The following is a 23,645-nucleotide window of genomic DNA, read 5'->3' on the forward strand; positions in this document are numbered from 1 at the left end:
CAGAGGTGGTCGTTCTGGGTACTGATCTCTCAGGATCTATGCACTCCAATTGCGTGAAAATGTAATCACATGTCAATTCTAGTATAATATATTTGTCCAGTGAATACCCGTTTATCGTCTGCACCTCTTCTTGGTGTAGCAATTTTAATGGCCAGTAGTATAGTTTTTGGTGTCACACGTCGGGCTTGGAGTGTTTCGTCTGCGACGTTCGGCTGCGGTGTTGACTGACCGTCCGCAGCGCGTGGCGACAGGTGATGCTGAGCAGGTGGAGGGCGCGTGCTTCGCCGCGCTGCCGCCGGGAGCGCTGGCGGCGGCGTTGCGGGCGTCGGGACGCCGCGCCGGTGCGGGCCAGTCGGCGTCTCCAGGGCTGCGACGCCGGACGTCTCGCGTCGCATCGCAAGCGCCATGGCGTCCGCCCGCGACCTGCTGCTGCTGTGCGTCGTGCTGGGTGAGTGACGCGAGCGGCAGCGGCTTCAGTCGCCGGCTGAGCGACTCCAGTAGCTTTAGCGAATAAAAGCACCTCTCCGCCACTCGACAATACTGCCGTCAGAAATACGTCACTCTTAGAAACTTCAAACGAGGTCTGGCGTGATGTCGGTCGCTTGACGGCGCTTTCGGCGCAACTTCAAACGATCTCTGCAACCTATAAAAGCCCAAAATAATAGAGAACTGGCACTAATTAGCGCGAATCACATTGATTAACTACTAGCAAGTTCAGTGTTGGTAGCACAAAATATTCTCTTGGTATAATGAGCAGCAGCTTATTTTAGATGTGCGTAAATGTAAATTAATGCGCATGAGAAGGGGAGCAGAAGTCCTCTACATCACGAGTACAGCATTAATGGTGTGTCACTGGATTCAGTCAAACTAATTTAATATATACGTGTAACGTAAGAAAAGGATACGAAGTGGAACAAACTTGGGTATGTCAGTTCTATTGGGGAGACGATAGGCGACTAATGTTTATTAGCAGATTGCCGAAGGAGAATAGTGGTTCAAAAATGGCTCTGAGCACTATGGTGCTTAACATATGAGGTCATCAGTCCCTAGAACTTAGAACTACTTAAACCTAACTAACCTTAGGACCTCACACACATCCATGCCCGAGGTAGGATTCGAACCTGCGACCGTAGCGGTCGGGCGGTTCCATACTGACGCGCCTAAAACCGCTCGGCCACACCGGCCGGCTAGGAGAATAGTGTATCTACAAAGAAAGCGGCTTACAAGCTTCTTGTGCAGCATATTCTTGACTACTGCTTTAGATTAGTAACTGCCCGGTTTAGCCAGTACAAAGTTGTAACAGAAATGCTCAGGCATATCAGGCGGGTAGACCAGGGCAGAAGATTTCTTTCATCCATTTTTTATTAGGTTAAAATGTTCCTTAGAGAGTCTGTTTTTAAGAATTGTTTATATGAAGAGTGTCATAAATGACAGAACCGTGATTTAGTGTATGGGGTGTGTCGCATCTGAGAGCTCGAATGCAATCCATGTAATACCATAATAGTTACCGACGGAATAGGGGTCCTGTTACTTTCGGATAGTATCACAGAGGGCACAAATACTATTCACAACAAGGTTTCTCTTCGTAACATGATTCGTTTATGGTAAACAGTCTGAAACCACGTGCTGGTGTCGCGTCTGCCTAACTTGACATTTCGCTTGGTTTTTACGAGAAGCAAAAAGTGAGTGCTTGAAAATGACAAACAGACGCATTTATACGTGTAGAAAAGGTTCGAACAGTAATCGCAGTCGCACAAAAAACGCTTCGATTGCTAAGCGGAAGCCAGTTAATCGATATAATTTCGCCAAAATGAGAGTGTTTCGACATCGGTGAAAGATTTGTTAAGTTTCCATATTAAAAAACTCAAGTTTGAGATTTTAAACTCCAGTTTTTTCAAAACAATATTTTTCAAGTTGGCGGGAGCTGTAACTCGTCAAATATACATGTAATTATGTTACACCTTTTTGTAACTTGTGAGTCGACGTTTACTCTACTGTAGGGCCTACGCAGGATTTTATGCGATATATTTCAACTTCGATTTTTTGGTGCACGTTTATGTAATGACGATTTTGTTTAAAAAAATTGACTTTTCTTTAAGAGACCTGCTATTTAGTCACACATCATTTTTTAAAAATATCTCAACGTACAACCTTACAGAATATCATCAATTTCAAAGCAGTTTTTGGAAATTTTTCTAGGTTGAAAGTTCTGGCGTCCGGACCTCCTACCTGCCGCTCTTGCACTCCGCGGAGACCTTTCGTTGACGTAGTGTAGTGTCCTCTGGGTACAAGTTTTTTTATTTAACAAAATACGTGATGCAGTCTTAACAACACAATACAGTACAGTACAATCAAGTTCTGAAGTCAGCTTTGTAATTTTTTGTTATTTTATTGAACAAAATCATGAATATCGGTTCCAGAATCGAGCGCCAACGCGGCGTACCCCCTTAGTCGGAATGTAAGTAAGTAAAACTATATTAATTCCCGTGTGATTACTACAAGAATAAGCTAAGAGAGGTTAGGCTGCGTGCAGAGGAGAACACTCGCACTTTTTGTCGCATTAGCGTGTTGAAAAATTGAAAGCGCAGGAAACAATGGTTCAAATGGCTCTGAGCACTATGGGATTTAATTTCTGAAGTCATCAGTCCCCTAGAACTTAGAACTACTTAAACCTAACTGACCTAAGGACATCACACACATCCATGCCTGAGGCAGGATTCGAACCTGCGACCGTAGCGATCGCGCGGTTCCGGACTGTAGCGCCTAGAACCGCTCGGCCACTCCGGCCGGCCGCAGAAAACAACCACAGGAAGTAGCTACCAGCAAGCACAACGCAGTTAATTTGGAGCACATGTTTAGCAGTAGATTTATAAACTGTATATGAAACACCAGATCTGCTTAATACGCGTCCGAGTCTGATGTTGACTCCTGTCTTTCTGCCCAGTTCTGTAAGGCCACCCGTAGTCAAACACGCAATTAATGTCAGCAGGGAACGCTGACAGTTGGTATCACCACTGGGTTCCTCGCTGTCATTCCTGCGATATCACGAAGACGGACACCAGGCGCTTTGATCTCTTGCGACAAGTGTTTACAAGCACGCCGGCGGCGCCTGCTTTGATGCAGTATGCTAAATGCCGTCTGATGCTATTTTTTCATACGATGGAAGCTCAGCGTGAATATCTTTGTCGGTATTTAGCAGGCCGAGGCGAAACTGTACGGTTCCGGTCATTTTTTACGTTTTCTGGATTGAAATTTCCTGAGTGTCAGCTTAAGGATTACGCTTTTCTTTCCTAGCTTTTTAAAGAAAGAAATCATCAAAACTTAAACGAAAAGTAGGTAATGGATCACTGCAAATGAAAGACAAGTGTTGAAGCTTCTCTGTGCCTCGCTTACCATAAATTTCAAGTTGATGAACTGCTCCACATGCATTGGAACGAAGAGCTGAATAGAACAGGTGCCTATATGACAAAAGTATTTGCGAAGCATTTTTAGTGCTCCAGTCACTTTTTACTAATATTTCTTAGCACGACGCGTTCCGGCAATATGCTCCCATCATCAGGTACATTACAGCTACATCTCTATTAATCTGTAGTGCGCCTGATGGTGGCAGCAAAATGCCGAAACGTTTCATGCTAATAAATATTAGTAAGAAGTGACTGAAACAGTAAAAATTTATCATAAGTCGTTGACCTCATTCAATTCCATACAACATGGTGAATTGAAGTTGAAAGTGTAATTTTATGTGAGTATCGTTTCGAAGGCAATGTCACTATTGTGTTTATGGCATCGCTAAATCTGGTATTGTATTTGCCGTAGAGTAACTCTCGCAGAACACTTTTTTTTCTTAAAGCTCGGCCGTTGCTGAAGAGATCACAACAAATATAAAGGTCCGATATATTCTGAGCGAATGCTTCTAAGTTCTTGGAAAAGGAAGACATGAAGCAGAGAAGATGTAGTTCAACGACTAGTTTAGCGAGTAGTTTCGTCTAATGGTCGAGGTAATAAAGTCGTATTGGGATGTTAGGGAGAGCTATTATATCACGCAGCTTTATAGGGCGACTCATTATCATATACAGTACGGCTGTACGAAGTTTCTGTAAATTTTCCTGTATTACTGCCTTTTTCCAAGAATAATATGAAGCTGGTGAATTTTTGAATACTATGAAAATATACAGTTTGTCATCACGCAACAACTGCCATGTAGCGGGAAAAAAAGTGTCAGTTGCGTGGTTCAAAACAGTGTGTGCACTCATATTGACACTATGGCATACAAATGCATCTTGACCTTTTAATAATGAAGATGCTTATTTTATGCAGGTATCTTTACAAAATATTTGCACAGTACTGTGGTACCTAATAATGATTCAGCCTAGAAAGCCAGTATTACTTGAGGACATCGAAAAGAAGATGGTAATACTCTTGAGGTTAGCCGCTGAATAAATAAAGTCTTATTGCAATTTGTGTGAGGTCTTTTTTTTTATTGGCTTCCCGCCTTGGGATGACGCAAAAGTGTAACAGCCAAACTCTGCAGATTCTTGCAACCTAACAGGTGGCGATGTTTTTCTCTTTTGTAGGTTTTTTTCGTCTTCTCCTCCTTCTTACTCACATTCTGCGTTACTTACTCCATCTCCACTCCCACACGTTTTTGTAAATTGTTTGTTAAAGTAAGTAACTTAACTGGAAGGAACGGCGACTCTAGCATATTAATGTTGTCCACCAACAGAAACAAAATCTTAAAGCTAACTGCATAATTTATCGATATTCCGCGTGCCCTGTTGAAAATTTTTGTACATTGGAAGTTGATGCGATGGAAGCTACCACTCTCTGACAAAAATTCGTACATTGTTCTTTCCAGAAAAACTTCCAGTACCTAGCGTCCGCGTAGAAAATGAGCACATTCGCAGCTAAAAATTTTCGGAGGGGCTACCCTTTTGCAGTTACAGATCTCCTGCTCTTACAAAGTGCGTTCAACGAACTTTACGTAAACAAGCTGTTGCTTTTGGGAGCACACCTGTCACGCATTTGTAAAACCGTTCCCACCTGACTCGTGTTCTAATTCCGGAGTTTGTGCACGCCTTACTGTCTGACTACTCCTTTGTTACTATTTTTTTCCCATAATGAATGAAAATGGGTCCGCCATTTTGCAAGTACAGAATTATTGTTTTGCTTTAATAAACATGATTGATGTGACTTGCCTCAGTGGTTTTTTCCCTTTTATTTTTCCTAAAATACATACAGTTTTTGTCCTTTTATTTTTCCTGAAATACATACAAACAGTTTTTAAGTAGGTTAGAAAATGTATAACATCGGGTTTTGTTGTTGTTTAAGTTACATACGTTATGTATAAGGAAGGATCAGTGAAATGAAAATGATTTAGATGGAAAAAAAGCAAGTAAACTGTTCATTATTTCAAAAGTAATCGTCAAAACTGTTAACACATTTATCCTGATGTGAGACAAGACAGTCATTTTCGATATATATTTTTAATTGGATAATTAATTAAACATATTCTTTATTACCAGAATGAGATTTTCACTCTGCAGCGGAGTGTGCGCTGATATGAAACTTCCTGGCAGATTAAAACTGTGTGCCCGACCGAGACTCGAACTCGGGACCTTTGCCTTTCGCGGGCAAGTGCTCTACCGACTGAGCTACCGAAGCACGACTCACGCCCCGTCCTCACAGCTTTACTTCTGCCAGTACCTCGTCTCCTACCTTCCAAACTTTACAGAAGCTCTCCTGCGAACCTTGCAGAACTAGCACTCCTGAAAGAAAGGATACTGCGTAGACATGGCTTAGCCACAGCCTGGGGGATGTTTCCAGAATGAAGGTAGGAGACGAGGTACTGGCAAAAGTAAAGCTGTGAGTACCGAGCGTGAGTCGTGCTTCGGTAGCTCAGTTGGTAGAGCACTTGCCCGTGAAAGGCAAAGGTCCCGAGTTCGAGTCTCGGTCGGGCACACAGTTTTAATCTGCCAGGAAGTTTCATATTCTTTATTATTTTTTTTATAAATAAATATTTTTATGCGTGCTTTTACTTTAATTATTGGTTTAGTTATTAGTTTTAGTTGTTTTATCTTAGTTCCTTCCTTTTTTATCTTTACTCTTCTGAAAATTCGGAAAATATAAATATTTCGTTTTAAATACCACAGGAGAGCAAGAGATGTATTCCGCATCGGAGATCTCGCGGGAATGCCTCGTCGTTATCTGCTCCACATGAAATCTCGAAAGTCTGTGCTGTGTTGTTTGACGAGTCTGGCTGACAGGTCCAACAATTTAGGAAGTTAAAGTTTATTAATTCGGAGATAATCTCCAGACGATTTATGACCGTGGAAAAAGCAGCTTCACACTATCGTTCCAAACTTCACCTCCGAGCGATCTACGTCTCGTAATATCTGTACCGTGATAATTAAATAATTTTGGTAGGCAGATATACACGATTTGAATACTTGATGTTAGTTATTCGATTTTATTTTGTGCAAAAAACTATTTGAACATTTACTATATACCGTAATGGCGTCTCACAACAATACAATCTCTCCCCTCCTCTCACACGTCCGATCTCTCCATTTCTTTCACAAAGAGTCATAAAATAAATCTTTGGTTCGGTAAGACACAGAGATGCGCTCATAGAACGGAACGTTCGATTCTCGCAGTCGGTATATGCCGTTCACCACAATATCAGTTCGTCGTACCGTAGCAAATTTCCGCACATTGTCATCCTTTGACAGGCTTATCATTGGGGCAGATCTCAATGCCAAGCACCCAGCTTGGCATTCTCGCGTGTCTAACCCCAAAGGTCGGCTCCTCCTTGACCTGGAGGATACTTTAGCACTATCAGTCTATGGCCCCCACGAACCTACCCATATCCCAGTCCGTACTAACTGCCAGCCAGACGTTCTGGATGTAGCCATCTTCAAAAACATCACTGCTCAGTTTTCGCTGGAAGTTATCCACGAACTGGCCTCTGACCATGAGCCAGTACTCTTGCACCTCACCAATGCTGCCCTTTCATTTGATGCTCGTTCCACTGTGACCCTCACCAATTGGGACAAGTTTACCAGGGTACTTAATAACACCACTCGACACGACCTCGATTTGACGACACCGGCCAATATAGTCCGTGCTGTGGATTACCTTACCGCCAAAATACGGAAAGCAGTGAAACTCTCCACCTCCACTGCACCTCGAAATTTAACACCCCTGGACGACTTGCCCCCTCTGTTACGAGAGCTGAAGGTGCAAAAGAACCGCTGCCGCCGGAGGTGGAAGCAGTTTCGTGACCCCCAGGACAAACGCCAAATGAAACGCCTCCAACGCGAATTCAGCCACCGGCTCGCCGAATGGAGGTCTGAACAGTGGGAGGACAGGATGTCCACTTTCCTACTCCACCAAAAATCTGACTGGGCTGTCATTCGCACCCTGCGGCGTTCTAAGCCAGCGACTGCCCACCCTATTCGCACAGCAGCGGGCTTGTCATATGATACCCTGCAAATTGTGGAAACGCTGGCAGATGCGTTTGAGGCCCAAAACCGCCCTCTGGTCCAGGACCTTTCTCCAAACGAACTACAGGAAGAACGTGAAGTCCTGACAGCTGTTGCTGCTTTCCGCAACCGCCCACCCCAATCTGCTCCCCGTCTTACGTCCATGGCAGAAATTCAGCGCATCCTTCGACGGAAACGTGGCCGGTCGGCCCCTGGATTGGACGGAATTTTAAATGAACATCTTTGCCACCTTCCCCGCACACCACTCATCTTGTTCACCAAGATTTTAAACTGTTGTCTCACATCTGGCCTTTTCCCCCCTCAGTGGAAACAAGCCAAGCTGATTGCCATCCCCAAGAGGTTCAAAGATCCTACAGTCCCCACCAACAACAGGCCCATCAGCCTCCTAAACACTATGGCGAAGGTCCTTGAATCTGTGATCCTTCACCGACTTTCCCAACCTCTTGCAGCAGCTGGGACGATCCGTCCTGAACAGTTTGGATTCACTTCGCACCTCTCTGCTGAACTTCAGGTCCTACGGATCACTGAACACATCAGCAAAGGCTTCAACACTGCCAAGTCGACAGCTGCCGTTTTTCTGGACTTGCAAAACGCCTACGATAAGATCTGGCAAGACAACCTCGTACACAAGATGCTGACACAGACCCCTATACCGGATATTTATATCAAGATCGTGGATGACTTCCTCCGTGGTAGGACTTTCCTAGTGGCTCAACGGGGAATGCGTTCTGGCATTCGCCAGTTGTCGGCAGGCACTCCGCAAGGATCGGTGCTATCTCCCATCCTATTTAATATCTATGTCAATGATATGCCGGTCATCCCCGAGTGCCACCTTGCACAATACGCTGACGACACAGCGCTATACACCACTGGCCGCATTACTGACGCCGTCGTCGCCCGCCTCCAGCGACAGGTGGACGCCACTATCACCTGGTGCCGGACAAACAAAATAGCTCTCAATGCCGCCAAAACTACGGCAGTTTACTTCACGAAACGGCGCCCAGTCCTCCGCCGCAATATCTCGATTGCAGGTGTGCAGGTGCCCTGGTCCCCGACAACCACCTATCTCGGGGTCCAGATGGACCACAAGTTGCTCTTCCACTGTCATGCGGAGTATGTCACCAACAAGGGGCAAAAGCTAACCAGGGCTCCGTACCCGCTCTTTCGCAGTAGGGAACTTAACCTGCATACCAAGCTCCGCATTTACCGAACAGTTATCCTGCCTGCCCTCACGTATCGATCTGCTGCATGGGCCACGATTAGTGTCACCAGGATGCGGACATTGCAGCGCCTGCAGAACAAGGTGCTCAGGTGGAGCCTGCACGCCCCGCCACTCACGAGAATTGTCACTCTCCACGAGGAAGCGGATATCGTCCCCCTAAAGACGACCATACGCAACAACGCGCGGCGGCTCTATGAGAAAGTGGATGCCTTGCGGGACACTGTCCATGGGTTACGCCACGTTGGGACCACACTTCCACGCCGCTGGCATCGACATCCGGTTCCCCTAACCATCCTAGAGGAAACGGATTCCGACCATGGCTAACGATAGGTCTGGCACGCCCACCACGGACGCATCCTTTGGCGGGACTAGCCCCCATTCTACGTCCAATACTTGCCAATCATACCTGCCCATGTTAGGCTAAATTTTTCTGCCTGACTCATGTAGTAAAATCACCGTCAGAGGGTGGTACGGGACTACAAGTCCCACCGCCACACCTCCAAAGTGAATTGCAGTGACGCAGTCACTGCCCTGTGGAAATTTACTGCCTCACCAACACAGTTAGACCGCAATAGACCGGTGATGCTGTATTGTAACATATCACAAAAAAAAAAAAAAAAAAAAAAAAAAAAAAAAAAAAGCAAATTTCATGCCTGAAATTGTTTGCAGTTGTATACTGTATTATGAATGTACCCCGGGCGTACTCCTCTTCGTCTGAAGATAATCGTCAATATTTGTTCAGGGCACGGGGAGAGATCGGGACTAGTAGGAGGATGTGTAAGGGCGGGCATTATCCTGTGACAAAACGATGCCGTCCGTCATTATTCATCGACCTCAGGACTTTATGGAGCGCTTCAGTTTTGGCAGAGTATCTACGTACCGCTGTGCGTTAACTGTAGCGTAGTGTGTTGTCCTGCCCATTCGTCTAATATAGGGTGGCTCGGAAACCTGCTTTCTCGGATCGCTACTCAACAATTGAAGGACATCGTATTAATGAATTTTTATTACGGTACGATAAATGACATTACTTAACTTTGAGAAATTTACAATGGGATGTCGCAAGCAAAGGACGACATGAAACATAAACAATATCTTCAGTGCATACAATTCCTAACACAAGCGAAAAATTACAGATCCTAAGTCACTCTGTAGAGCTCGTAGAACGGCTAGTCTTCAACTCGGCCGCGACCAAGCGGCGCGGCGCGTAGGTCCTCTTCGTCGAAGGGCCGCTGCTATCTCGTTGCCGTCCTAGAGAGGGGTCGGTCAGCGTACTATTGATTGCTGTCTCTGCTCTTACGTTCTTGCCCGTCATGCCGGAGCTTCACTTTATGCCGCAACATAGTGTTAAAATCATTGAGCAGCGGGACCTTGCAGTCAACGAAAAAGGTCATCGTGACTTTCACGGAGCTGGTGTGCCTGTTTTTCCGACTAAGCTGCAGCATAAGTTTCCCTGGGAAGCCCTTACACAGCCTCCACACAATCCCGATCTTTCCCCAAGAGATTTCAATATTTTTGGAGCCCTGTACAAAGACATTTTTCGCTGTCGATTTGCTTCGGACGATGAGGTGCATTCGTGTGTGTACTCATACACACATCAAAAAAAGTTTTGCATCACCTCGGTTCCGAGAGTTCCGGAAGCTGTACAGAAAATTGGAATAGAGATCAACATAAACATCATTTCCGCCCTTTTTATTGCTCCTGAAAACCACACATTGCATTTTGTACCACCATACAGCGAGACCTTCAGAGATGGTGGTCCACTGGTACATCTAATACCCAGTAGCACGTCCTCTTGCGTTTTTGCATGCCTGTATTCGTCAAGGCACTGTTGGTCCAGATTGTCCCACTCCTCAACGGCGATTCGGCGTTCATCCCTCAGAGTGGTTGGTGGGTCAGGTCGCCCTTTTCAATCTATCTCAGGCATGTAATTTTTTAGACTCACCCGGCGATTTTGTGACATCTCGTTGAATCGGGTGTACTGCCGGTGGTCTGCGTTTATCTAACACAATATTTCGACGTCGTACCTCGGTGTCTTCATCAGGTGCTTCCTGCGACTGAAGAACCTGATTAAGACCCCGAGGTACGACGTCGAAATATTGTGTTAGATAAACGCAGACCACCAGCAGTACACCCGATTCAACGAGGTGACAGGTTATCTCAGGCATCTTCGATAGGGTTCATGTCTGGAGAGCATGCTGGCCAGTCAAGTCGAGCGATGTCGTTATCTTGAAGGAAGACATTCACAAGTTGTGCACGATGGGGGCGCAAATTGTCGTCCGTGAAAACGAATGCCTTGCCAGTATGCTGCCGATATGGTTGTACTATCGATCGGAGGATGGCATTCACGTATCGCACAGCCGTTACGGTGCCTTCCAATACCAACAGCGGAGTACGTCGGCCCCACATAATGCCACCCCAAAACAGCAGATAACCTCCACCTTACTGCACTCTCTGGACAGTGTGTCTAGGCGTTCAGCCTGGCCGGGTTGCCTCCAAACACGTCTCCGACGATTGTCTGGTTGAAGGCATATGCGACACTCATCGGTGAAGAGAACCTGATGACAATCCTGAGCGGCCCATTCGGCATGTTGTTGGGCCCATCTGTACCGCGCTGCGTGGTGTCGTGGTTGCATAGATGGACCTCGTCATGGACGTTTGGAGTGAAGTTGCGCTTCATGCAGTGTATTGTGCACAGTTTGAGTCTTCGGTTCTAGGCGCTCAGTCAGGAACCGCGCGACTGCTACGGTCGCAGGTTCGAATCCTGCCTCGGGCATGGATGTGTGTGATGTCCTTAGGTTAGTTAGGTTTAAGTAGTTCTAAGTTCTAGGGGACTTATGACCACAGATGTTCAGTCCCATAGTGCTCAGAGCCATTTGAACCATTTGAACAGTTTGAGTCTTAACGCAACATCCTGTGGCTGCACGTAAAGCATTATTCAACATGGTGGCGTTGCTGCCAGGGTTCCTCCGAGCCATAATCCGTAGGTAGCGGTCATCCACTGCAGTAGTAGCCCTCGGGCGGCCTGAGCGAGGCACGTCATCGACAGTTTCTGTCTCTCTGTATCTCCTCCATGTCCGAACAACATCGCTTTGGTTCACTCCGAGACGCCTGGACACTTCCATTGTTGAGAGCCCTTCCTGGCACAAAGTAACAATGCGGATGCGATCGAACTGCAGTACTGACCATCTAGGCACAGTTGAAGTACAGACAACACGAGCCGTGTACCTCCTTCCTGGTGGAATGACTGGAACTGATCGGCTGTCGGACCCCTCCGTCTAATAGGCACTGCTCATGCATAGTTATTTACATCTTTGGGCGGATTTAGTGACATCTCTGAACTGTCAAAGGGACTGTGTCTGTGATACAATATCCATAGTCAACGTCTATCTTTAGGAGTTCTGGGAACCGGAGTGATGCAAAACTTTTTTTTTATGTGTGTAGTTCACTAGGTAACCACAACATTTTTTTGTGATGCTACTGACCGTCTTGTCACACAGTCTAATAATGTATTAACAGTTATGGCGATTACTTTTAAAATATACAGTATACCTACTTTTTCCAGATGTCTCGTTTTCATTTGACTACCCCTTACACTTTACATTTGATTCAATTTTCTCATTAGGCGAGTATTGAAGGGCAATCTGTTTTAATTGTTAAAAAGCGATCAAAAGCCAAGATCGCACTTTTTTTTTTTTTTCAAGACGATCTAGACAATCTGTTTCAGCAGTCTTAGCTGTGATCATCAGGTCTTAAACACATTTTTTGAGGTAAAACATGTTCATTTTATGCTGATCTCAGGTACAATAGATAAAACTCAGCACATGATAAACGTTTACCATCGCTAGTTATTTAAAAACAGCATTTTGTCCAAAAGGCCATATACGCATTGCTGACAGATGCTTTGTGTCATCCGTTTGTATCATGTAACAAGCATCGGCGAGCAATAGATGGACAAGGGGTTTGGACAAAATGGATTGTATTTTTAAATATTCTAGCGACTGCGAACGTTTATAATATGCTGGGTTTTATAAACTGTGCATGAGGACAGCATAAACTGAACATTTTTTTCTACCAAAAAAAATGTGTTTAAGATCAGAAGATGACAACTAAGACTGTTGAAACCGGCTGTCTTGAATAAAAAATATTTTGTTCGATCTTGTCTTTTGAATAGTTTTTAACTTTACCTTTTGTTTACATTGTGTATGGCCTGTGTTTGGCAATCAAAATCAGCCACAGGTCTAAATTAATGTCATCTGCAGACATAGGGATGTTAGGACAACGTCTGAATTAAATATTCGTTTAGAATATGGTCTTTTAAAATGTACAGTATATTCCGGTAAAATCGTAGTATATGCTGGTTCTTTAGGCTTACCATTGCCGTATTTGGCTTTTTCTGGGCTGTGGCTGGTTTTTTATTTGTCTGCCTAACGTGTTTTTGTATTTAGAACGACTTCTGGACATCGGTAAAAATTTGCGAGGCTTTTATTTGGAGAACTGTTTGGCACAGTTTGTTATTTACGGTTTAAGATTCGTATTTCGCAGCGTTTGTTCCCGTTTTCTCCTACTCATTGGTAAATTATGGGTCTTGTTAGGTTGCTGTGGCTTGGACACAAGTTTCACTGTACAATTTACGTTTTGATGCGCTTTTGACAGTCATTTGTATGGCTGTTTTGTTTCCGATTGATGGCCACGAAATTTCAGTTTGTTCCGTCTATTTTCAGTTGTGTATGTATGTGTGTGTGTGTAAGAAATGTACACAAATGCTTTTCTGACTGCTCCGCTATTCCATGGTGAGGACAGTCCACCTCTCAAACTGAACTGAAGAAGTGAGTTCGCCGTGCGCACACCGCTGGCGAGGACGTAACGTGCGGCCGGGCGCAATGCAGCAGCGCTTCGATCCTCCCGCACTGCGCTCGCAACACACAGCACGGCGCGGAGCAGTCTGCAAGGCTTTTGGCGCAGGCTGTATCTGTGGTCGGCCTTCATCTGTCACACGAATCGCGAAGACGGTAACTAATAGCAACACGTCAGTCACACGAGCGTTCCAGATCTTACCGCGGGGAGGGGTATAACACTCCTAACTGCTGTTACTACTGCACCATAACCTCAATGCTAGAAACAGGTTGTGACATAAAACTCTTTTGTAAAAGCAATTATAGTGCAAATCAACAGAGCAGTGTTACCCTCTGAGAGGAATTTTGTTATGTTGACCGTGTTGTCCCTAACGGAAGTGGCTTTTCGGAAATGAAAGTCAGAATTACGTAAATATTTGAACAGTAACAAACGAAATTTTGATTATCTGCACTGTTTAATGAATAACGAAACCGGTCGCCAGCCTAACTAGGCATGAGAATGATTAACATTCTCGTTCAAGAAAATAGTTATTAGTAATTATAACGGACAAACACAACCTAGACTTGGCCACACGCGAGTGCAATGAACTCTGACACACCTATGTTTTAAGATTGAAACCAACAGTTGGAACAGCACAAACTATTTGCAAAATTATAACAGCTACCGAAACACACTATTACTTTCAGGGTTTACACAAAGTGAGTAGTCTTTATACTGTTAATATGCACACAAGAAAGACAAACACTTAGTAATCATGAACATATAATTTCCTACTATGCAATTTTCCACTTTTAGTGGCATGAGACATAAAATTAACATTTATGTAAGATACTAGCTCACTTTCTGTGATTAACAACAGGTAGTAATGTGATCACTTACTAAGCAAAACTTTATAAACCTCAGTCTTGAGAAATTTTAATTTGAATTTGGCAACAACACATTAATAATCAGTTTTACTAGGAAAATTATTTCAGCAAGCATCATTAACTCTAACTCACTCTCTTGCCACATTAACTTTAACTTTACTCTGTCCAATAGGTATTAATTAGCAAACTGAGTTTTAATGTACTTTCAGTAAGGATACTCGGTAATCACTTTACTTCAAACGGAGAGGACCCTGAGAGGTGTTATGATGAGGAGAAAAATCAAGGTAGGTACATAAATTCAGATACACATTACCTTATATTTCAGCGCAATAACACATCCATTAAGCTGATCCTTCACTGTACATCCTTATAATATTACGTTGCAATGATTGCGCAATGTGGTGGCAACTGCATGTTGGTAGGTGGAATTGCATGCAGAATTGCTGGGCTCTGTCATTTCTTGGTGGCGAAGTTAGATACAAATTCCAGAATAGCCCAGCTATTTATCCATCCATCCGAGGCCTTGGGAAATAACAGAAAAGCCTCTCTCGAAACCAGCACTATGCAACTTTTACACAGCAGTGCACGGACTCGTAGCTCATCTCTGACTGCTGACTCGTCCCCGACTGACTGCTCGTCCCCGACTGACTCTTGTTCACGACCTTTTCCACCTAGGCCAACCACAATTTGCGCGCGCTACACAGTTCCGTTCCCGAGGGGAACCACTACACCTTTTACATACAGACTAACTAAGAGCCCTAAGTGAAGGTCAGCAGTTTACATAACAGCAAACAAATACATTAAATAAGACAGAACATTTTCACATATTGACACTTCTACAAAAAATTATTCACACAGAATTGCAATTATATATAGTAAGTTTTGTTCCCTCCTAATGGGACAAAGTATTTACAGTACAGATACACTACTTTGCATTGAAACAAACTACGACATCAAAGTTTTAACAAAGAAAAGAATATACAATTTTGTGTTATCTATTCAATCAAAAACATTTACAGGTTCTTAACGGTGTAATATTAAATAAAAAAAGCAAAATAGATGAGTAGAGCATTAGAGCTATGGTGTTACAGGGGGGGGGGGGGGGGGGGGCGACATATGGCCAACAGCGAAGACGAATATGCGCGGTACAGATGAGACGAACAACAAATAAACGCAAGTCACCCCCCGTGACCTCGCTCGCATGCTGTTTTATTTCACCAGAGTGGAACACTGTGACTGCAATACTCGCCTTAAACTGCAGTCGAAGCTCCGTACGGAGAGGGCGGGCATTGTCTTGCTGAAATGTAGTATAGGGTGGCTAGCTATGAAGGGCAACAAAACGGGTCGAAGAATATCGTCTACGTACCGCTGTGATGTAAGAATCCTGAGGATGATAACCAAAGGGGTCCTGCTATGAACAGAAACGGCACTATAGACCATCACTCCTGGTTCTCAGGTCATACGGCGGGCGGCAGTCAGGTTGGAAACACACCGCATCTCTAGACACGTCTTCGTTGGTCATCGGGGCTCAGTTGGAAGCGCGAGTCACCACTGGGGACAGTTTTACTCCCATCAATGAGATTCCAGGCCAAAGACGTGTCTGCAGACGCCCCGGACAGCGGTCGCTCGTAATGCTGCCGGACTCAAGGAGTGGTGATCTGGGGTGCCATTTCTGTCGTAGCACAACGCCTTTGGTAGTCATCTGTGGCACCCTGACTGCACAGCGGGTCGATATTCCGTTACTAGAGTTGTTGCCCTCCGTGGCAAGCCAAATGGTTCAAATGGCTCTGAGCACTATCGGACTTAACATCTGAGGTCATCAGTCCCCTAGAACTTAGAACTACTTAAACCTAAATAACCTAAGGACATCACACACATCCATGCCCAAGGCACGATTCGAACCTGCGACCGTACCGGTCGCGCGGTTCCAGACTGAAGCGCCTAGAACCGCTCGGTCACACCGATCGGCATGGTAAGCCATCCTGGGCTTATATTTCAGGAACATAACGCCCATCCGCACACGGCGAGACTTTCCACTGTCTGTCTTCATGCCTGCCAAACACTACCATGGCCAGCAAGATCGCTGGATCTCTCCCAATTTCAGAGCGTTTGGAGCATTATGGGCAAGACCTGGCAACCATCTCGGGATTTTGACCATCTAACGCGCAAAGTGGACAGAATTCGGCACGATATTCTCAGGAGCACATCCAACAACTCTGTCAACCAGTGCTAAGCCAAATAACTGCTTGCATGAGGGCCAGAGGTGGACGAACGCGTTATTGACTTGCTCAATTTGTGAAGCTCTATCATCCATTTTTTCTGAAATTTAATCATCTGTTTGTGTAACATGTACATCACATCTACCGATTTCCGTGCTATTCGGGTAATTGCTTCCTGGTGCGCCTTTTATTGCCCTAGACTGTATATAAATGACGCTGTGCATAACATCGTGCGAGCTAACATCCCAAAGATGTTCTAGCTCACATGCGGTTGGTCTTTGTCGAAATGTCTTGGCTCAAAGTCGTCTAGGGGTTGAACCACACGTGTCGCATTACAAGCCCTAAATTAGGCACTTGTGACCCTTTGGTTAAGTTGTCTGGCTGATGGCAAGTTTGCAAAATTGCATGAAACATACAAAGTTAATATAACATATAATAGCAGTAATAATAATATCGAGAGCTAAATTAACAACCCATAAATTATGTAGACCACACAGATGCGATTTGGTTAGAATAATTTTTATTAACAAAACAAACTAAAAGCGAAAGTGGTCGTATTTAGAGTTACTGTTACACTCGAGCGCATATGCATTTGACACAGTTCGACCACACTCTCATCGCGAAATACAAGTCCAGTACTCCACCTCGTTATCTAACAAGGGGAGGCCGCCAATTGTGAAAATCAGATTCGATTCATACTGCGCATAATAAAAGTTCATGGCCAGAGGTGTAATGTGGCAAAGCACCAAGATGCACTTCTCAGCCCTTGTCGAGAAAATCGACAGTTAAAGAAACCGTTGCCGTGAAATACTCTCTACGATCAATAATTTTTTACAGCGTTGTGGCGCAGCGGTACGCTCTCGGGTTCGTAATCCGAAGGTTGCCGGATCGAATCTCGCGCCATGCAACATTTTTTTTATTATTAGTTTATAGTAATGTAAACATAAACTATTAATGAATTGCTTATGCATTTTGGTGAAGGCGGATCGCTCTCCAATTGTACCGCCCCCATTTTTCCGTTTGTTTAACAAGGTGTACTAAAGCTCTCACGTCCGCACTGATTTTCGACGATGTTATAAGTTGCGCTAGGGACCGCATCTACCTTCTTTCGAAGTTAGCAGGCAACTACGCTGTTATGCGGCGGCTCGTTTCGGCCCATTCAACGTCTGTCCTTCAAGTGTAACGAGCGAGTAACGGAGTTTATATTTCATACCTGCCACAGCAAATTTGTGTTCGTGGGGTTTCTATTCTAATTCGAACGTTTGACTTACGCTATACGTATTCGTTTCGGAATATCGTTTCTACGTCTTCCGTTAACTATACGTGGTTAACATTATGAAGACAATTAATAACATTTGTGAAATACAACTTTGTTTGCGGAAAACATAATGTTGTTCGAAGTCGCCAGTTTTTCCACGACAAACGACTTTCAACAACTTATTATATGCATAATCATTGCAACTGATTGCCGGGAATTATATATATATGTATATATAAGTGTGTGTGTGTATATATATACACACACATTTGAATTACAAAAAAAATACTAAAAATAAAGGTTGCATGGCACGAGATTCGATCCGGCGACCTTCGGATTACGAACCCGAGCGCTTACCTCTGCGCCACGACGATCTAGGAAACTATTAATCGTAGAGAGTATTTCACAGCAACGGTTTATTTTAACTGTCGATTTTCTCAACAACGGCTGAGAAGTGCATCTTGGTGCTTTGCCACATTACACCTCTGGCCATGAGCTTTTATTATGCGCAGTATGAATTGAATCTGAATTTCACAATTTTCGGCCTCCCCTTGTAAGCGAGAAGTTAGAGTTCACACAAGGCGCGCGGCTGCTCACCGCTTAGAGGCTACGGTAAGTCCCGCGATACCACAAAACGCGAAATTTTGTAAGTCGTTTCGCTTCGTAGGTACCTAAAGACCGACCGTCCGCTTTCGCGTCTCAGTCGAAACTCTACCCTTTGGTGCCTAGACCAGAACTATCCACTTTGGTGTCTCCAGCCGAACTGTCTGATTTCGCGTCTGGACCAGCACTGTCCCTCTGCCCGTCCCCGGCCGCGGCTCCCGCCTGCCGAACATCGTCGTTCAACTGACTAGCGCAGTTCCCTTCCCTGAAGCCGTCCGTCTGATTGGCTACAACTTATTCTACATTATTTTACATTTTAACATGTTTAAATAATGAAAGCTTGATCACTTTCACGTTATAAATAAAGCAACAATAATATCCGTTACATAATAAACGTTAAATTCTTTTACATTAAACCAATACAGTTTCCTTCTTAACTTTGAATGTCACGGCCAGTAGCCTTGCACCAATGTGCTTTCTGATAAATAAATAAAGAACAAAAGTAACTATCATTCACTAAACTTTACTTTATTACCTAACGATTCAATAAGGTGTCATGCTGTCATCGTTCAGTGTGTTTTTTCTGTAGAGGAAATGATGATCTGATGCTTAACTGAAAATACTAATAATTTAAATGTACTATATCTTTTAAACAAATAAAGTTGCAGAGTTGGTATTTACAACATTTGTCATTTTAATGATGCGCTTTTATATGAAATATCAATCGTTAAGATCGACCAAAGCGTTCAGATTTTAGCTTTAAAGTCTTTGTTACAAAACTTGTTAATTTCACTTCAACAGTAAATCCTAAACTATTATAGGTATGATCAGTATTCAAGTTTTACTGACATCACCATGAAAATTTAAGAAAGATGGTGGATTAAAATTACTGTCGCTTCATTCCCTGAATTACTACAAAATTAAATAGTTTTCATAAATGTTTCCCTTTCTGGCCGATCTTAGGTCCGCCATATTTAACACTGCTACATCTCCCTGGGCACAAACAGCTCCTACGGGGTTTCCCTATGACGTAGGTTCTCGTCTGTCTCACTCGCACACTACAGTGCTTAGGCCTCATTCAGTACAATAGACGCCTGTGAATTTCCCTATCTCATGGCCAATCTGCGCTCTTCGTGGCACACGGTCCTGGACGACAGGATTCGTTTCACAATTCCTGGAAGGCTGTCTCTTTCGGCCATTTACTTAAATGAGAGCGAAATGCTTGTTAACTCACGACTGGAAGTTCCATGCGAGTTTCCGCAGATGTCGCTGTTGCTTACGGAAAAGTCACAACGATATAAAAGTGTACCGAAGTGGAGAAAGCCTTGTAGCAGATCGGAAGATGGAGCGGTAATTAGCAATAGACCTCAACATAGACAAATGTGAATATTTTTAGCATGGTGCAGCAGGGTCAGCAACTGTAAAGGCTGAAGTTTAATATAATTACATTTTACAGTTGCTGCGCACCATGCTAAAAATATTCAAATTTGCACCTTCTCAGGTGACTAAAGCAGCTCTTAAGTATATTGTGACATTTCTGAGCAAGGCTACATTATTATAGCCGAAACCTAGGTAAAGTTTCTTTGCTTATGGAACTGGAGGGTGAAATTTAATATAATAGGCAAATGTAATGTACAGCGTACATAGACAGAATGACCCGTCACTGTATGATTACACGATTGCAGATCAGTCATTGAAAGCAATTACATGCATAAAATACGAGTCTATATACGTACGGAGAGAAAAAATGGCTCAAAAGGCTTTAAGCACTATGGGACTTAACATCTGAGGTCATCAGTCCCCTAGAACTTAGAGCTACTTAAACCTAACTAACCTAAGGACACCACACACATCCATACCCAAAGCAGGATTCGAACCTGCGACCGCAGCAGAAGCGCGCTCCGAGCTGAAGCGCCTAGAACCGCTCGGCCAAGACCGGCGTACGGAGCGATTTAAAGTGTAAAGACGATATAAAAGTAATCGGACTTAAGGCAGACGCCAGACTGGGATTCATTGGAACAATCTTCAGAAAATGTAGTCCATCGACAAAGGCAGAGCTTACAAAACACTCGTTCGGCCAGTACTTGAAAACTGGTCGTCAGTCTAGGACCCATACCAGGTAGAACTGATAGAGGAAATAGAGATCGAGAGCAGAGCAGCGCCTGTCGTCGTCGATTCGTTTAGTGAGCACGAAAACGTCATGGAGATGCTCAGTCAAGTCGTGGCAGACGCTGCAAGAGAGGCGTCCTCCCATCACAGTGTTGTCTGCTTTAAACTGCCGAGATAGTAAGTTTGTAAAAGAGTCAACAAATATATTGCTTCGCCCTATCTCGTGAAAAGATCACGAAGGTGAAATTAGAGACATTCGAGCTCACGTGGAGTCTTATCAACATTCGTTCTTCAAGCGAAACGTTCGCGGCTGGAACAGCAAAAGGATGGAGGCAAAGGGGGCAGTTACAGTGGTACACATGTTATTCTCGCCACACGCCGTTTAGCACTGACTACAGAAGTGTGTGTAGATTATGAAGAGCAGTCGCACAATTGTAAAAATGGTTCAAATGGCTCTGAGCACTATGGGACTTAACATCTGAGGTCATCAGTCCCCTAGAGCTCAGAACTACTTAAACCTAACTAACCTAAGGACATCACACACGTCCATGCCCAAGGCAGGATTCGAACTCAAGCGGCTAGAACCGCTCGGCCACACCTGCACGACTGTACTCTACCCTTTTTAAATCTCTGCGCAGTCATTGTGCTAACTGGACTGCTGGTACCACTTTGCGCTCCATAGCGAGTCTCTTCGCTGGTTTCACACAATTTTTTCACAGACATGCTCGGCTATATTCCAGGGCTCAAGTCAGTCAGTGGTTTTCTCTTAGATGTGGTTGTTCCTTCGCGTTTCCACATCAAAGGCACATCACCAAAAGTCGACTCGGGCAGCTTTAGAGGGGTTGAAATTTCCCCGTTGCATTTGTCAGTCAGGCGATATCCAATGACTAATCCACGTTCGAACTCACCGAACTCTGCTGACCGATTCTGCTGTTGGCACTGTGGTGCACCTCTGCAGTCTGCACGAAAATGTTGTGACACGACGCGGCCATTTGGATGCACTTTCAATAACTTTGCTTGTGTCTCGACCACATTTTCATTTTTCCAACAGCACCTTACGCGTTTCGACTTTCCGTCATTTTCAAAGGCAGTGTTATGTCAGTTATATAATTGTTCATTCGGTACATTGTATCACGTCAACATTCTCAGTCACGAAACAAGTGCAAAATAGAAGTGTGGTCAAGACATAAGAAAAGTTGTTGAAACTGTCTGCCTTTTGTTCTGCTGGCGGGTCGCCGTCTCGTGACAGGTAGTGGTGAATTCTGCACTACACTGTGGAGTTAGGATACTTTTGACCCCATAGTACATTTTTTATCACATACTATATTTGTTCTCCTTCTCTCTTATAACTTTTATTGAAAAACGAAGTACCCAGGGAACTGAGTCGAGAAATGCCCTGTACCTAAATAATATGGCCATGTAGCAATGAAGTGTTACTTGGATGCCTGTACATGTAAAATGATTAACAATTTGACAGGAAGAACTACGTACGAGTAACTAATATACATATAAAGAAAGATTACGCAGAAGATTGCTCATTCAGAAATCGCATTTGAGTGTTGTTTGTTTGTGAGAGGTGTAAGAGGGAGAAACCCCCAGCGCGACTCGGCATGCTCGAGAACTACAAAAACTGCGGTTTTTTGATCTAGGATACCGCTACTTGCCTCGGTCGGGATGCCACGTCTGTCATGGCAATATGGAATCGATGTATTCAGAAGGGCCACACGCAAGCACCCTACATGGCGGACGCACTGCCCGCTAAATAGGGAACAGGAGTGGCCCCAACACTGATCCCTGGGGCACCCTCCCATTTGGCTGTACCCCACTCGGACCCCACATCACAGCCATTCTCAACACTGTGAATAATGACTTTTTGCAACCTGTTGCTAAAGTGAGAGGGGAACCAATTGTGAGCTACTCCCCATATTCCGTAATGGTACAACTCCTGGAGCAACATTTGATGATCAACACAATCAAACGCCTTAGTTAAATAAAAAAATATGCCTAGCGTTCGAAACCTTTTGTTTAACCCTTCCAGTACCTCAGAGAGAAAAGAGAACATGGCATTTTAAGTCGTTAAACGACTTCTGAAGCCGAACTGTACATTTGGTAGCAAATTGTGTGATATAAAATGATCAATCATCCTTGCATACACAGCCTTGACAATAACTTTAGCAAACACTGATGACATAGAAATAGGTCTAAAATTGTCTACCTTATCCCTTTTTCCCTTTTTATAAAGCGGATGACTTCGTATGGGAAAGAGTCATCGGGAAACTAGAAAGCGGACGAAGTGTGACGACTGTAGTCCAGGAGCTTGGAATTGCTCACAGCATTGTTTCACGTATATACGGGAGCGCTGTGAACCACAGGCATTGCTGCCTGAAGGAGAGGAGGTGGTCGAGCACAGTCAACTACAGCAGCAGGTGACAGCTACATTGAGCAACAGGCAAGACGGGACCCATTTCAAACACCGGGTGCAGTCGCAACCACGTATAACAGGACTGCAAGCCACGCCATCTCGCACTCCTCCGTGTCACGGCGACCGGACAGTGGTGGTCTCCCTGCCCAACGACCAGCACGTTGTGGTACTTTGACACCCGCTCATCGGAGGAACCGTTTTCGATGGTGCCAAGGGCATAGGATCTCAGCCAACGAGTAGTAGTCTCTGTTGATCCATTGTGGACACGGGGCAGCGGCTGGTCAAATATTTAACAATTAAATTCGCCAAACAGCCGTGCAATTGAGAAGTTATTTTATTTTATTTTCGCTACCACTTGCGGCAATTTATTGTAGCATCTTCAGGTCCCGTATGCACCTCTCAAAAATAATCTATATTAGCGTATGGGCTCATGTGTCTCTGGATGTTGTGAATTGTCAAGTGCCTCCATCGAAAACCTAAACGAGGAGTAGAAGCACATGGTGTGGTGTGGTGGTAAGTTCCTATGGGACCAAACTGCTGAGGTCATCGGGCCCTAGGCTTAAACTAACTTATGTGAAGAACAACACACC

The 23,645-nt window shown here is 44.4% G+C and overlaps 1 protein-coding gene and 1 non-coding gene across 2 annotated transcripts in view; both read left to right on the plus strand.

Moving 5' to 3' along the window:
- Positions 1-365: 365 nt before the first annotated feature.
- The window catches only part of LOC126243384 (xaa-Pro aminopeptidase 1-like), a 376,629-nt gene continuing 353,349 nt past the window's right edge, over positions 366-23,645 (plus strand). The window contains exon 1 of the mRNA XM_049948160.1: positions 366-448. Within this exon, the coding sequence (XP_049804117.1) occupies positions 406-448 (43 nt within the window). The 5' untranslated portion in view covers positions 366-405. The remainder of the gene's footprint in view (positions 449-23,645) is intronic.
- Positions 5,884-5,958, plus strand: Trnas-uga (transfer RNA serine (anticodon UGA)). Its single transcript has one exon. It is a non-coding gene; the product is annotated as a tRNA-Ser (tRNA).

Source organism: Schistocerca nitens, chromosome 1 (genome assembly GCF_023898315.1).
Source record: "Schistocerca nitens isolate TAMUIC-IGC-003100 chromosome 1, iqSchNite1.1, whole genome shotgun sequence".
Taxonomy (NCBI): Eukaryota; Metazoa; Arthropoda; class Insecta; order Orthoptera; family Acrididae; genus Schistocerca; species Schistocerca nitens.